Raw genomic sequence first — 16,908 nt, 5'->3', positions numbered from 1 at the left:
AGTGTGTTTTTGTAGTGATCGTTTGTGTCCAGTAGTCTCTACTGTTTTGAATATCTTTACTCCTGCAGAGATTTGTATGAGAGCAAAAAACTGTTTTCTACTTACTTTGTTTCACATTGACAACGCTGAGCCTCATTTTCATCTTCATGAGAATAGAAGTAATTTAATCAGTTAAAAATGTCCACTTGGTCTTTTTATTTACACATTAAGAGTTAAAAGTCGAAATGTATTTAAACCGAAGATATAGGTAGAAACACACGTGACGAATACTGCTTAACATGTCTAAATTACATTTAAAACATCTTTTCGCATACACCTCTGTTGCTAACGCAGTGAGCACCTGTTCCATGTCACCTCTGTAGGTTGTGACAAAGTCACTTGTTGTCCCCCTCAGTCTCACTGCAGGGGTTCCGCACAAATGAATACAAAATAATGCAGCAGTTTAAGTATAATTTTATCCACGCTAACCCTAATTTCCATATGCAGATCTGTCTCTCCCAACAGTCCCTCTCGCCATCACACCATTTCTTGCATTCTAATGCATTCTCACATCTTTACAAAATCCCCCCTTCCGCCACACGCCGTGGATGAGCTCATTTTGTCGACTTACAAATCGTTATTTCTGCACGTTTGACTTGTCGGGTGAGGAGATGCACGATAGATGCGGTGTTTTGCATGCTCTAATTTGCACGTTTTACAACAAGGACTCAGTGGAGACAATAAAAATGGACGCGTCGGGAGATTCTTTTTCTTTCCGATGCATCGACCTCCTGCTCTGCTCCCTACACGAGACAGTTCGTCTGCGTAAAGACTGTATCGTCTGGATGAGAAAGGTAAATGCATTATTTCTGTTCCTACGTTACAAACCCATTCAATCCTTTCTGGGCACTGTAGTACACGGAGGGAGTGGGATTTCATCCCCCCTCCCCTCTCCCTCACATGTAGCCTCGTTTGCAGGCTTAATGCACTGGACCAGGTTGGATTTCCATGTCTGTTGAACCACAGTTCAAGACAGGACTACTAATTTGATGACTGGAAACTTGATTCAGACCATTCTATGGATGCATTTACAAATCCACCCCGCCTTATTTATTATGACCAAAGTATGAAAGGATTTTATGCCTATAATGGTTGCAATGGGACTTAGCTCATGTTAAGGTAATAACCTGGTGTTGGGATTACTTGCAGCTTTCTGAGGCTTCCTGATAAACTAACTGTGTGGACAGGAGAGAGTATTACAGCCAACATATGGACTAATACAGAAGCAACATCTGTTGAAAGTTTGCCCCACTGTAAAATGAAGTAATAGCCAAGGCAACACACGCTCACACCGGTGTCTGCCATTTCTGCCTGATTAGCTTTTAGGCAGGATGAGGTTGGGGGGAGCCATGCTGAAGATGGGCCCTTTTCTCATTAGACATTTTGACTTGGGGTGGGGGGGATAAAAAGCACAGGTGTAACTAATACAATTAATGCCAGTCAACCAGTAGGCACAAAACTAGGGCCTGGCACACAAGCAATATTTTCCATTTCGCTTTATGTATTCCAAATTTCCCTGTGTGTGTGTGTGTGTGTGTTAGCTAAGCACACTGAGCACCAACCTAATAGTATTAATTAATTAACTTATTTTTCTATCTTTTGTCAGATTTGTGTCTCCATTATTTTCCTGCTATAAAAACTCAAAATGGCTGATGTGAAAATATTGAGGTCACTGAACGTCATATATGCAAATTCAAAACAAAAAGGTGTTAATTGTCCTGACCCAATAGGTGTGACAAAGCTAAAAGCAGTCTGTACACATCCACGCAGCCATGAGAGGAAGTCTGATCTGTCCAAATAACTGAAAACACCTGTGTATAGGTGTATATAGGGGCTTTAACTTCAGCTTTTGTTTTGCCTCTCACTGCTGACCGACAAACAAGGTCAGTGGTGATTGTCAGGTAGAGAACAGCTGCTCATATGGGGTTTCATGCCTTGCTCAAGGATACTTAAGCATTACATACTGTATATGTCAGTCTTATGGTAACCTGGCTGTTACAAACAAAAACACATTGGCTGGGTTGTTAGAAAAGCTGCAAAAACTCTATGTAGGCTAGATTGCCAGCAGGATGTTTTATAAGAGAATTATAAGAGAGCATCCTCTTATAATGTTGCTGTACACAGGAAAGATTTGTGTTTTGTTAAACAGGGTCAAACATTCGTACCACCTAGTATGTTGTTGTATGTTGCTGTGTTACTGATGACATGATTATCGTGACAGGTGTAACAACACAAATTTCCTGCTGTGGTGAGATTAGAAATCTCCATTCTATAGTATTTTATTGTGGATGCTCACTAAAATACCAGGCCCCCATGCCATTCCAAAATGCCCCATAAGCAGTCATAAAATGAGATTTGACTGTTGTTAGACACTTAAAGTGTCATGGGGTTTAAGCTTGACCTCAAAACAGCTATCTATAAATTTGGCTGGAGTAATAATCTGGACATTGTAAAATAATGTTATCCTGTGACTGGTAGTTTGACCTCTGGAAATCCTGTACGATACAATTCCACCATTAACTCCCCCTCTTTAAAGAGTATAGTCAGAGGCCTTTAATGACTTTGCATAATGAGTTACATTCTCTTTTTTCATTGGGTCTGCTTTCTAAAAGATCTCTGTATTGTACAGGGGAGAGTGCTAGTCCCCTTTATCTCTAGAAAAAAACCCTTGTGGCTACAGTTTGATCAATTAAACTCCTGAAAGGGCCCCCCTCTTTTCATTCCTCTGCCTGAGAGGAATATAAAGTTATCAGTCTTCCCAAGCGATATGAGGACAGAAATAAGTAGTTTGTCTATAAAAATGTCCAGGTACTTTATCAGTGTCCCAGTAGGCCCCGAGGCCCTGACACTGTTCAATGTGGCTCTCCTGTACTCCAGTCTCATGTGCTCTCTCTTTCTCCATCCCTCTCTCCCTGTCTACTTTGTCTCTGCCTGCGGCCCGCTCCTCTCTGGCTGGGGTGTACGCTGGCGGCCCTGCACCTCAGTGGGATTGACTGGGGCTCGAGCCCCAAGTGAAGTTATTGATTTCAATCAGTGGCTTGGGAGATTGGAGCTGAGTGATGCTTCAGACTTTAAACAGTGGTCAGCTGCAGTGTTTGTTGTTTGGAGGAAAAATGCTGCAGGAGGAGGCACTTTGCTTTAGACGAGAAGTCAGATAAACATACAAACAGAATTATATATTTAGAGGGAGAGATCTTAATCTTCAAGTTCGTAGTTTTACTGTACAGTATGTTTGTACGTCTATTTTTCGGAGTAAAAAGGCCCAAATAGATCCAGAAACACAAAGACTGCAGAGAACAGATGCATATTAAAACTGATTAGGGCGGCAACTGATGATTTTTTTCTTTATTTATTAATGTGTTAGTTATTTTCACAATAAAAGCAATTATTCATAAAATATAAGAAAATGGTAAAAGATTTATTAATACTAATTCAACTTGTATGTTTTGTTCAACCAATAGAACCAAGGCAACCGGCAAATATTTACATTTGAGAAACTGGAACCAGACGATTTAGAGCATTTTCACATAAAACATAATAATATTGATTATTAAAATAATAGTATCAATTCTCTGTTGATTGACTAATCAGTAAATTGACTTATAGTAACAGGTCTAAATGCTTGTATGGGCAATAAACACTTGGGGAAACAGCTTGCTTGACACCTTTTTATATAATTTCTACATTACTTTACATCTAATATAAACTAATGTATAGTATATAAAAAACTGACTAACTGCAAGCATCAACAATAAAAGGTAGTTGCATAATCTGGGGAAAGGAGTGGGAGTTTATTCAATTAATATGCTTTAATACTGCATTCTTCCCGTAGTGCACAGTGTGTTGTTCTTACTGAGAAGAGTGAGGTGACAAACTTTTTGTTCCATCATTGTTCACAGGAAAGTGCAGGCATAAAGACAGACTGATAAAGTTCCTGTTTTGCTTAAAGAGGGAAGTTAGTTCACACAGTGAGTGTGCTGCTGTTTTTATGCTCTCAGAAGCATTTGCATCAAGGCCAGGAGATTAAACGTGTGGGTTGGGAACTGGAGAGAGTGTGTTGTCTCGCTTGGGGCCCCCGATGCCAGAGTTCTAGCTTTCATCGCACTGGGTGAAAGATTTCTCCTGGACGTTTCACTCTCTGTGGCTACAGGTGGGTGGTTCACATGCTGTAGGTGGCAGCCGCTGTGGATTTCATGCAAAAGTACAGAGGAGGTGGCTGTGGGCAAATTGTTTCACAATTGCCAATGTTCAATACTCTGCTGAGATGTTGAATCCCGCACGCTATAAACTCATTTGTGTAGTTCGATGGCATTTGGAGTGCTGGAGTTACAATATTTAAAATCGTAGGTGTTTGTTTTTTTATAATAGATATTTATAATATCAGTTTTTAGACTTCATTATAGAGAACCAGTGGAGAGGGAGAATATCCACTGGGATACTAATGCTTTTACCTGTCTGTTCACAAAAGGAAAATAATGTCTGAGATGTAGAACTGAAATGATTTGTCGATTAATTCATTCGAAAACAAACATTATGTTGTTCCAGCTTCTGAAATGTGAGAATTTTTTTCTCATAGTAAACTGAAAATCTTTTGGACTGTTGTTGTTTTCATTCATCATTTCATTTTTCATTCATTCATTCATTATTTGTTTGGCATTTTATAAACAAAACTGGGAATTATTTCAGAAAGTAGTCAGAAGATTAATTGAGAGTTAAAATAATTTAGTTACAACTTTACTGACATACTTTGTTCCACTGAGTTTTATGGCTCGCTTTTGTTCGGGTCACATTTGTATTCATCATAAATACAGACATTATTATAAAATGCAGGAATATGATCTAAGACTGACAAAGTGTTCTAAAAACAGATGATTTTATGCATTTGTAAAAAGTATTGTAAATGTATTTTTAACCATCTGACAACCAGCCATTTATCATCAACCAGTCATTTTCCCCTAAATCCTTTTTTCTAAAGGCTCCATGTTCAGTGCACTTGTGCTGGTGATTGGCTGTGTGCTGCAGAGGAAACTAGTAACCACAGAGGGGCATCGTGGGACCAACCGCAATGTCTTCTATGCAGTGCAGGTGGACGGAGGTATCAGAGCCGCCAGAGCTCTGGCCGAACAGCACGGACTGGAGTTCATACAACGGGTCAGTGCATGTTTAAAACCCCTGTTATTACTGCCACCTATGGGCCTGTAATTTACATTTTCTAAATCTAGTTACTGAGGGCTTCTTTTTTTTTTTTTCTTCTTCTCGAGAGCTGCCAAAGTGCTGACTTCTATTTCCTATTTGAGGGATATCTGACTTTCATCAAATTACAGCAGCGTTTCTGAATATTTCATATCTGATCAAAGACACACAGAGTAGGCCGTCCACACAGGGTGACACACACACACACACATATGAAAAGACATACATGTACCCATATGTACATATATAGACACTTCGGTCTAGCTGACCTTAGTTCATACCTGTGAAAAATCTCTTCTATATGGAATACTCTCTAGCTCATTGTCTTTGGAGATGATGGGGTCTTCACCCATTTGCCTGAGTTTTAATCTGTCATGCTGAAATATTTTCATTTGTCAGAAGACTAGATGTGATTTATCCACATCAATACTTTAAAGGTTACTTTGGTTGTTGAGTCTGAAAGTGTGTCAGCTCCCTCAAAAAAAATGTTCTCGGCTGCACAAAAAAAAAAAAAAAAAAAAAGGGCTTGGAGCGGGTGTTGGTTAGGTGGAATACAGTAGTTCTGCTTTTTCGTAAGAGTGAGTTCAAAGAGGGGGTTTGAGGGTATAAGAGATTTTGAAATGAACTTCTGATTCTCTTTTATGAAAGATTCACAGTCAGAAAGATTTAAAAGGTAAGAGCCCTTATGAATTGACATTAATTCCTGCTGTGCTCTGTTTAAATTCAAGATTTTAAAAGGGATCCTTTCATTTAACTTTTTCCAAATATAAAGACTGACTAATCAACACAGCTTCTTTTTGATAAAATGCACTATTTGATTAAAAACATATTGTAAGCAACCCGTCATGGAAATATCAGATGTTAAAGCATCCAGTTACTTTAAGTTCCTGACCTTAAATAGAGTGATGATTATCCACAACATGCATAAGAACAGTTGCATTTTATTTATTAAACCAATAACATGTCCTGAATTTCCTGAATTTTAGCATTACATTTTTAGCTCTTATGTTTTTCATTTTCATAGTTGAGAATATAAATGGTTATAGGCAGAGAGCGAAATCTGAGAAAATACAATTTTAGTTGCACTTCATTAATTTAAAGTGTAGTCCACTTTGTTCTTCGTTGGCAGATGTATATTCCTCCATTGATTTTGCTCATGGCAGATGATCAAAAACAGTGATTTGAAGTTATTGATGAGTGATACTGGAGATGTGTGACTGTGCGTGTGTGTGTTTTGACATTATTGATAAGAGTTAGTGGGAGTGTTCGGCGGCCTGGTGGAAGGCTGCGTGCAGCGTTGGCTCTGGGGAACAGGGACGCAAGCTCATTTCAACCTTGGCCCTGCTGCCTCTGCTGCTGCTGCTGCCTGGATCATGAATAAAACATCTCTTTGACCTTTATCAGAAGTGTATTGGACAGTCCACCCCCGTCTCTGTCTTCCTCTCTGCCCGTCTCTCTCTCATTGTCCCTCATTTATGCACATAAACACCTCTGCCTCTTCCTGCGTTGTTTTCTGCTCTTTTATACACCGCTGATAGTCCCTCAATGTGGGGATCACTTGAAATGACCAATACACAAGCAAATGAGAATCACACTGTATTATGCATCTGCACAGTACTATAAAACGCATACTTGCAATAACAGTAGTTTTGTTGGTTTATATTCTGTTTTAACGTTAATGAAATGGTGAAACAGTCCTGCAGCATATTAGAAATAAGTGATAGGATTCTGTGGTGTGATAGATAGTAGTCTATTGTCAAGCATATGCAGTAAGTGTGCTTGTGTGTTAATAAGGTGTCCAACCCAGCAGCACCATATTCTGAGAGCCTCAGACAACCCCCACTTCCACAGTCCAACCCCCCAGGTCCAATCTGCTGACTGGCTTCTTTTACCTGTCTGTCGCCAGAGGCTGATGCTAAATGTCACTGACACTACATCGCCTTTGTTAAGTTAAAGCTATTTTAATTGTGTCAGCTGTGATTTGCACCGTGCGTGCAGCAAATATCGTGTATCAGGAAGAAGCTGGGGCTTCACAATTTGCTGTGATTTTTTTTTTTTTTTTGAAAACATTGAAGTGGAATGAAAAGTCTGACAAGCCCAATGCCAGCTTGGAGGATTGTGATGTCTGCTGGCATTCCAGTGGTAATGCCGCATGAGTGGAAAGGGAATCAAATGTCTCCATGCTGGCACTCAACATATTGTTGGTCTCTTTGATTTAGTGTACAGCATCCAGGAAAATGTCATCGCGTCTCTCTATTGTGTAGACTTGACATATCCATTTTGCAACTGTAAAATACAAAGAAAAACAAAGCAAAATACCCAAGGTGATGTCTTTATGCTACACGGACAGATTCACTGTGATGCATTGGAATGCTGTTTGCAGGAGCCTCAGATATACTGAAGCCTCTCTTGTCAGCCTGTGTCATTTTTAAATACGTCAAAGAGAGAGAATCGATCTGTCCACATTTATATCTCTGTTTTAACCTTTTTGCATTTAGAAGGCTCCTAGTTTGTCCTTTTAAATTACAGGGTAAATAGGCTCATTCAGAATCGGATGCAGTGAAATGCTGCAAAATCTAAATAAAGAAACAAACCCAACAAAAGCAGTTCACCCGGGAACCCCTTACTTGTAATTATTATGGCTGTGTGGCAGTGCTGACGTGGATTAGTGTCATACAATGGTGAGTCTCATCTTCAGCCAAGGCTGTGGTGGTGGTGGTGGTGGTGTAATGTAATCATTGTGAGCCAGAGAGAAAGAAATGTCCTGACTAGGCAGGTAATGGCAGCCATTACAGGTGCAGGGTTTCAACACAACGACAAAGGAAAAACAACCTGATTGTGATATAAAATAGATGATTTTCTGTTCACTTTATCCCGCCACAGAACAACAGCGCAGTGACTTGATGTTACACGCTGATTAAGAAAAAAAAAAAGAAAAAAACAAGTCTCAGCTTGCAGCCTTACTTACAATACAGCCGACCTAGTTTTAAGTTGCATCACATGATACCACATTGTTTACAGGTATTATTTCTTGCTTACTTAAGAGTTTGCAAATCCGATTAGAGCCAGATTAAGTCTATGTGTTGCATTGTTTTTATTTTAGCTGAGATCAACTGCTGCAAGAAGGTGTGTGTGTGTGTGTGTGTGTGTGTGTGTGTGTGTGTGTGTGTGTGTCTAGGCTTTTTTTTTTTGTCTTGAACTCTGACACCAGGAAGTCCCTGGTCTCCAACCAATGGTGAAAGGCCTCCCAGATTCCCCTTCTCTCCAGTCAGGTGGAATACTGCCGGCAGATTACCATATCATTACCATATCATTAGCATAACATTACTGCGGCACAGCTTGGCTCGCTGTCTGCGGATGTGCTATCAGCTCATCGAGAGATTCAATCCACAATCCGCTCCATGCTTCCACCCTCCCTCACCTCCCCTCTCCTCCGTTCAGTCGAGGTGTGTTTTCCATCCGAGTAAAGCAGATGTAATTGAGGTAGAGCACTGGATTTACCGGCTAAATGAAATCACACAAATGCTTCACGATCAGCCGGGGCCGCTGTCGTACACATTCAGAGAGCTCCTTCTTTGAAACCTCATAGCGCTGCACCCAATTCAGAATTTCTAATATCCTCTCAGAAATAGCCTCAGTGAGATGCTAAGCTATGTCAAGCCTTACTCTGGCTGGATTACTCCAGGCTGTTATGTTATGACCAGGTGTGTGTGTTTGTGTGTGTGTGTGTGTGCATGTGTGTGTGTGTAAAAGGAAAAAGGCCGATATGCCACCATCTTCTCTCTGGCCCCTTTCTTTCCCTTTTCTCTACCGTAGGGCACCCAGGGGCGCCAAAAGGGACACCAATCCTCTAATGGTTGGGAACTAGGGCCCATTCCATTAGTCAGGGGGCCTAGAGTTCACCGCTGCTCCCCAGCCTGAGGAGGGCGGAGGAAGTGAAATGGAGGCAGGTGTTGGCCGGGGGCAACACAGAGGGCAACGCAGCACCAGCTGCATGCTGGGAAATGCACATCTCCACTCCTTCTCTGCCTATTTCTATTTCTTCATGCAAGTACAGATGCACACACACTTCTGTCCATATAGCATACACACACACACACACACACACACACACACACGCACACACACCCTGACTTCCTATCACTCGCTTTTGTCACCAATTTCATTCATTCCAGTAAGCTTTTCTCCATTTTCCTTATCTCTTTCTTTCGCTCTCTCAGCCTCACACACTCATTCACTCATGCCTATCTCCATCTCTTTCATTTTCGGTCTCTCTTTGCTTACACCCCCCCTCCCCCCCCTCCCCCCTCACTCCATCCCTGCTCATACCTCACTCTCATTTGTAAATGGAGAGAGGACTTGACTGAGGAATATGTGGAGAAGATGTGGTTTCCCTCCCAGGTGGGAAACTCTGGTGGGAGGTGAGGATAGAGGAGGAGGAGGAGAAGAAGACGAGGAAGGAAGGAGGTTAGGAGGAGGAGAGCACAAATTATGATACCTCTCCCTCTCTCTCTCGCTCTCTCTCTCTCGCTCTCTCTCTCTGGGCCAAGATGATGTATGGCTGCAAAGGCCACATGTTGGCCGTGTGATGGATTAAAGCACTTTGTAGGAAAATTACTGAGAGCGCCTCAGCACACCCGAGTCTAGCCCTTAATAAAACTCTCTTCAATATTGAAATGGAGAGAGAGAGAGGGAACGAGAGAGAGATAAAGAAGATAGAGGAAGATGGTGGATGAGAGCAGGGAGTGGTCGTAGAAGCACGCAAGCACGCTCATACATACTGCTCTTCTCTGATTCGCTTTACTGTTGGATTTTACTACAATGTTTTGTTTGGAATGGACTCACAGAGAAAAGCTCAGAGAGAAGTGGTTGTTTATTAGATGCTCGGTGGATGAACTTTTATGATGTTTGTCAGTTACTGCTTCTGTTGAGTGTATTAACTTCTCCAGTTTCAGTAATTTCCATGTTTTGTTTTTGTTTTTTTTTACCCAAAATAAGAAGCTGATCAAGTTTTCAAAGAAAGAGTCCAGTCCAAACGTGTGAAATAGAGCTTCAGCGCTCGGCTCGTCAGTCTGAGTTTCCAAATGGCAGATCACTGTTAAATTATCTTTCATCCAGGTGGAGAGTTATTTTTTCAGTTGAAGTAAATGTGAGTTTTTAGGGTGGATTTTATTGTGACTGCTGGTTCATGATGGACAGAAATAACCAGCAAACATGTAGTGACTTGGACTTGATTGCAATAATGAAGTATGGGGGTGAAAATGCAATAATCATGATTATGCATTACTCAACTAATTCCTACATAACTCGTACATGCAGCTCATTCACTGCTGATGAATATAGCACTTTATAGGCACCTGAAACTATTGATATAGTACCAACAAGCTTGAGTTATTACACATTTCCTGTGACAATATAATTATTGTTTCTAGAGCTGAATGAATCAACTGTATAAATGTGTTCTTTATTTTTTATACTTTTTATTGTTGTTGTCCTGAACAGATTTAAAAGAAGTCCAATCTATAACATAATAACATATAGTTTAGTTATGTAGGTGTGTCTTCCATTTTTTCTTCTTCCATCATTTTTCTCCTTTTTTTGAAAATCCTCATGTCTCTGCACCATCTCTTGAGTTTGTCTTGCTAGTACAATGTCATTTTAAAACCCGTATGATCATCTGACTAGCGTCTTGTCTTGCTGGCCTTCTTTGATATATTAGCCATGAGTTGTTTTTATTACCTATAGAAACAATGTTACTGCGAAAATAAGGTCCAGGTTGTAATATACTGGAAGTCTCCTGTAAAACTGACAGTAATTCTATATTATAACCAATCAGCTCCTGTATTTGTCACTTTCAGATGGACTGTGGAGCCATTCACTCCCGCTTCCTTCTCCTGCATTTCCTGCCAGTACTGCAACCAACAAGGCTTAACTGCTCACCCCATTTAGCCCTTAGCGTACACCCTCCATCACCCAGCCCTCCTCCCATCTCTCCTTTACTGCTCCTCCATAGTCAGGGCTGTGGAGGCCGCAGCCCCTGTAGGGCTGTTAGTGTACACACCAGCTGCTGTTTTCTCCATAGGGTGGGCTGCCTCACGTGGCTCTCGCACACAGCTTCAATGACTCTTGATGTCTATGTTTGTTTTTGTTTATCCTTCATGCCTTTCCCTCCCTTCCTCCCCCCATTTGCCTTTCTCTCTCCTCTTTCTGTTTGTCTGGTGGAGGAGTCACAGCAGCAGCGGGGCATCCAGCTCCTGTGGATGTTTCTCAAAGTCCGACTCCGCTGAACGGCCATCAGAGGCTGTGGTACGCATCAGGCTTGTGGTGATGTTTGTTTTTTTGAAGGCTAGCTCATAGTTTGTGTTACCACTAACATGTAGCGTTTTCAATTATGGTAGCTTTTAAATAAATTTGTAATTGGGATGTTTGGATAATCACGGTAAACAGATGAGACCCATTAGTTGCAATGACTGATTGTCTGTGTACCTGGTGAGTGGTGTTGAAGCCTGCTGCTTCCTGCTGCAGAGAAGCTGTAGCTACCTGCTCAAAGGTGGTTAAAAGTCTGCCCCAAATGTAAGAAAAGTATCCTAAATATAAAGATGTTCAATGTAGAAAAATGACATAAAAAGTCACATTATATATTTTGTTATTCTTTGACTTTGTTGACCACTTAGTAGGGGCCAAAACAACCTATAATCGCCTCACTTTGTCTGTGTGTTTGCTGCTGGGCAGATGGTATACACAGAGTCTATGAAATAAGGTGGCAACAAGTTTGATGAGAGAACTGTGGCTGAGTCAAAGCAGTAAAACTAAAGCCATGAGCAGGAGAGTGCAAAAACACTGTTGAGTTGAAGGAAACTGCGTAGCTGTGTGATAACTTTGTATGAGGCTCTTCTCCTCAAGCAGCTTCTCTCACATTTTGCATTTAGTCATTTAACTGACTGCTTACACAACAGTATTGATAAGTGCAGCTTCCTCTTTTGGTTTTAAGAATTTTTTAAAATGTAGCTGAAGTAAAATAATTAATTTAGCTTTGTATCTTTTCCTTTTCTTTTGGTGTCTTACTGTTACTTTGATTATTTTCTTTCTAGAGGTTCTCAACTTTCGTGTGTGTGTGTAAGCGTGTGTGTGTGCGCGCGCATACTCCGATGTTTGTAGTTGTGACTAATACTTTCCTTTTGATATGGGGTAAAAATTACCATATAACACCTCAGTCACAGTAGACTACTGTTACATCTGGAACAGACTGTTAGCTTAGTGCAAACTGTTAGCTTTTAGCTTGGGCCATTAGGCTGATTCAGCAACACAACTTCTATTAATCTCAGTATTAACATTTATCTTGTGCTGAAACTGCTGGTTACAGCTTCTCAAATATTTAATTTCTTTTTTTCTTTCATATTGTAAAATGAGTTTCAGTAAGAAGTTCAGAAAAAATAGGAATGTCATCAGTTTTGGCTCTTCTAACTTGTGGTGGGCATTTGTCATTAGTTTTGGGATCATATGATTAATGATGTGATGCTAAATTAATCGTTTATGCAAAAAAAGATTAATTGTGAGGCGACGTTCAAGGCAAAGATGGACAGATTCTCTCCAATCATCAAAAAGCTTCAGATCAAGTTGTGTTTTTAAGCTCTTTTTAGCAAACAAAAAAAAAAAAAACTGAACAGAAAATTAAAGAACACAAAGACATAAAAATAAACAAAGTATGAAAAACAAGCATTAAGGAACAAAAAGTAGAACAAGTAGAATGTAATACCTGCAGCTCTTGCTGAGCGTCTGTGTTTCACAGTGTCTTAAATCAGCGTTTTCTTTCAAGTGAGTTGTTTTGAATTTGGATGCATGGGCCTTTCAGTCATATGCTGTGCAGTATGATAATCAAATGTGACACTTGAAGAGGGAGCGCAGGCGTTTTTTTTTTTTTATCCACGGAGTCAGTGAAAAATCAAAACAAAATACAGACATGAGGAAAATTTTTATAACACTGTGTTATTCATTCTAAATCTCAAGAAATCACTGATGCATTGACGGAATATAACAAAATACTGCCTTACATAAAGTAGAGTTGTACTATGAAAGCAGTGCTCTTTAGCAATTACAATATTTATCAATTGGCTCTGGTGACGAGCTTTTACAGTAAAATGAAAATCAGCACAATCAAATCCACCCAGTTTATGACATTTTCATGACAAAATTGAATGAATATGGATATTTCAATCTCTAATTGAAAATGAGAGAGTTATTAGAGTTGGTGTCTTTTACTCTGTCAAGTGTTGCAGCAGCAAGAGAAACCAGCAGGTTGTTCTGAACCTATAAGTGGAGAACAGTTCAAGGTTCAATGTTGTCTTGATTTATAATACTGTATCTATTGGTGATTACTTTGTTCTTTCCACCTGTAGACCAGAATATACAGTGCATTCAGAGAGTGATCAGATCCCTTCAATTATGTTGCAACCTTATGCTAAAAAAAAAAAAAACATCAATTCATTAAAAATGGAAAAGTGAAACATCACATTGACATAAATGTTCACACCCTTTGCTATGATACTTGAAATGTGGCTCAGGTTCCTCCATTTCTCTTGATCATCTTTGAGATGTTTCTACACCTTGACTGTAGTCTTACCTGTGGTAAATTCAGCTGACTTGAGATGATTTAGAAAGGCACACACCTGTCTATATAAGGTCTCACAGAAGAAGTTTAAAACAACCAGGAACTGGCTGGCCGACGAAACTGAGTATTAAGTAAGTAAGAGACCACCGAGAGTGACGAGACCCTGATGGTCACTCTGGCTGAGCCACAGAGAGCCTGTGTGGAGATGGGAGATTCTTCCAGAGGGACAACCATCACTGCAGCACCCCAACCGATCTGGGCTTTATGGCAGAGTGTCCAGACAGGAACCTCTATACAGTGAAAGTTTGCCAAAAAAAAAAGCCCCCAAAGGCCTCTCAGACTGTGAGAAACAACATTCTCTGGTCTGATGAAACCAAGATTGAACTGTTTGGCCTCATGTCAGAGGGAAACAAGACATGATGCTGAGAAATGGGGAAAAAAAATCTAAAATTCTGCTTTCACACTGTCTTCATGAGATACTGAGTGCAGATTGATGAGGGAAAAAATGTATTTTTTCAATTTTAGCATAAGGCATTATACATTACAAAATATAAAAAAATTGGAGGTATCTGAACACTTTCCAAATGCACTGTAGTAAAAAGTTATCGAGTGGCAGAGTAACTGTGCTGATGTCTCACACAAAGGGTACGACACTGAATTTTATACTGTAGCTGTACATGTTCCTCAGGCTGTGCATTAGCTAGATGCTAAAACAAAATAAAAAGCCACTATGGGATAATTAAAATACTGTTCTTCAATTGAATAATCTATAATTCCTCTTTCTAATTGCTCTGTCTTCCAACTTGCGTAATTGGAAGTGATTTTTGGTTGGGCTCCAAAATGCTGTAGTCCATTTTCACTCCTTATGGGAGCTTCATTAGTTGTTCATCTCGGCAGCAGCAGTCAGGTCTGCAGCTGATCCAGCGGAAAGTCATAGCTGAGGATGAAGTTTTTTTTGTCCCCATCATACAGCATATTCAATGAGACTATACCTTTTAGCAGAATGTCCTGTGTGTCAAAGCACTCGCTGCTGGAGCCTTTCTGCGTGGAATTTATATGTTCTCTCATCTCTGTAGGTTTCCACATGCAGGTCAGGTCTTTCTTAGTCTCTAAACTGCAAATACAGTAGCAGATTATGTTCGTGCAATTTAGTACATTGTCCATTTGTAATATTCTTTGGATTCCAAATACAGAAGACTGATTGAGGTTATTTCCGCGGTCACTGAAAATGCACACATTTTGGTGGTCAGCTGCTTTTTTTTTTGTCTTGTACCGTAAGTGCAACCTCATAACGAGGGACAGGTGATTGATGTGAGGTGAGCAGTGTTTTATACAGATACTTTTACAACTCTTGCACATGAATTTGAGTAAATTGTTTTCTCCATGGTTTATAAGTTGCTATCCTTACTATGCACGAAATGAACCATTTCCCAACAGTATTCTTATTCAAGATCAAAGTAGAGTTATTGCAGTTGGTAGTGATAGTTTATTACTACTTTTTTCTGTAAATATCTGAAATTACATTTTAACATGACAGTCTTAGATAAAATGTAGATTTCTTTTTTTGGGGGGGCTTTTTGTGCCTTTAATGGACAGGACAGTAGAGAGACAGGAAATGGGGAGGCAGAGAGAGGGGGAATGACATGCAGGAAAGGGCTGTCCGAGGCGGGAGTCGAGCCGGGGGCCAGCTGCAGCGGGGCCTCTATATATGGGGCGCCTGCGTAACCCACTGTGCTACGCGACACCCAGAAAAATGTAGATTTCAGACATTAAATAGAAAGGCTTGTATCATGAACACACGTAAATATGTCAGTGCCCAGGACTCTTGATTTCCTGCAGCAACATGGTCAGATATTATCCTTTTGAAGGCCTTGCATCACTCCTCCTACACCAGCAGCACTGTCATGCTAATTTCCTCTTCATCAGGGCTTTGGACTAAGGTTAAACATTGGATAGATTCAGTAAAGCAATCGAGAGCTTGAGAAGAGCATTTTGAATAGTTATGTCTGACAGCTTATGCCTCCGTCTAGAGTCTGAAGGTCTAGTTGAATTACGGAGTGTTCCTCAGTCCAAGAAGAGGGTGTTAGGTCAGGGTGCTGCTCCTCTGTGCTGCTGTGCTGTGTACTTAACCAATAATAAATAAGTGACGTATTGATGTTCAGTCTGAAATACTAATGTCACCAAGGAGGTTATGTTTGTGGTCCTCACTATTTGTCCGTCAATTCGTCTTCAGGATGTCTTCAAGCTGTTCAACAGATTTCAGATAAATTTGTTACGAACTTCTGTAATTGGCCAAAAAGTAAAGAAACAAAAAACTGCCATGTCGTATTTGACATAAACCCTCATTATCTATGAATGCATGGTGCATTTGTGAAACCAAATATAGATGAAACATAGTTTAATCTCATCAACTAATGATTCCACAGAAGTTGGGGGTTATACAGTGGCTTTAGTATTCAGTATTTAGCTCACTTTATGTTGTGGATTTATTTTGAAATTAGTTAAAATTGCCATTTTACTCATTGATCTACCTAATCCATAATGACGAAGTTCGACTTTGACACATATTTTTTAGAAATCTTTGCAAACTTGTTAAAAATCAAAAACTAAAACATGTCATCTACAAAACTATTCAGACGTTTTTTTGTGGCACCAGAGGTTGTGGCTTATCCTGTTTTAATTATGCTTGAGATGTGTCAGCAACTTGATTGGAGCCCACCTGTGGTAAATTGAATTGATTGGACACAGTGTAGTAAGTGTATATAAGGCTCTACAATTCACACTGCATATCAGGACTAAAACCAAGTCATGAAGTCCCAGGAAGTTTCTGTAAACCTCTGCAATGAAATTGTGGCAAGAAATAGTTCAGGGCAGAAACATTTCAAAATCTTGATAATTGTAAAATAAATGAAACCACAAGAATTCTTCGTAGAGTTGGCCGGCCGTCTGGCCAAACTGAGTAACCGGGTCCTTGGTTGGGGAGGTGACCAAGGACCCAACAGGAGAGTGTATTTTGCTGCATTCATCCTTCTCTCAGTTCTAACCAGAGAGAAGCTTTGGGACAGGTC

At 40.2% G+C, this 16,908-nt stretch overlaps 1 protein-coding gene across 1 annotated transcript in view; it reads left to right on the top strand.

Moving 5' to 3' along the window:
• Positions 1-559: 559 nt before the first annotated feature.
• The window catches only part of LOC130172123 (proprotein convertase subtilisin/kexin type 4-like), a 177,801-nt gene continuing 161,452 nt past the window's right edge, over positions 560-16,908 (top strand). The window contains exons 1-2 of the mRNA XM_056380558.1: positions 560-833; positions 5,015-5,190. Of these exons, the coding sequence (XP_056236533.1) occupies positions 5,020-5,190 (171 nt within the window). The 5' untranslated portion in view covers positions 560-833; positions 5,015-5,019. The remainder of the gene's footprint in view (positions 834-5,014; positions 5,191-16,908) is intronic.

Source organism: Seriola aureovittata, chromosome 7 (assembly GCF_021018895.1).
Source record: "Seriola aureovittata isolate HTS-2021-v1 ecotype China chromosome 7, ASM2101889v1, whole genome shotgun sequence".
Lineage (NCBI taxonomy): Eukaryota > Metazoa > Chordata > Actinopteri > Carangiformes > Carangidae > Seriola > Seriola aureovittata.
This window is presented reverse-complemented; position numbering and strand designations above follow the sequence as displayed.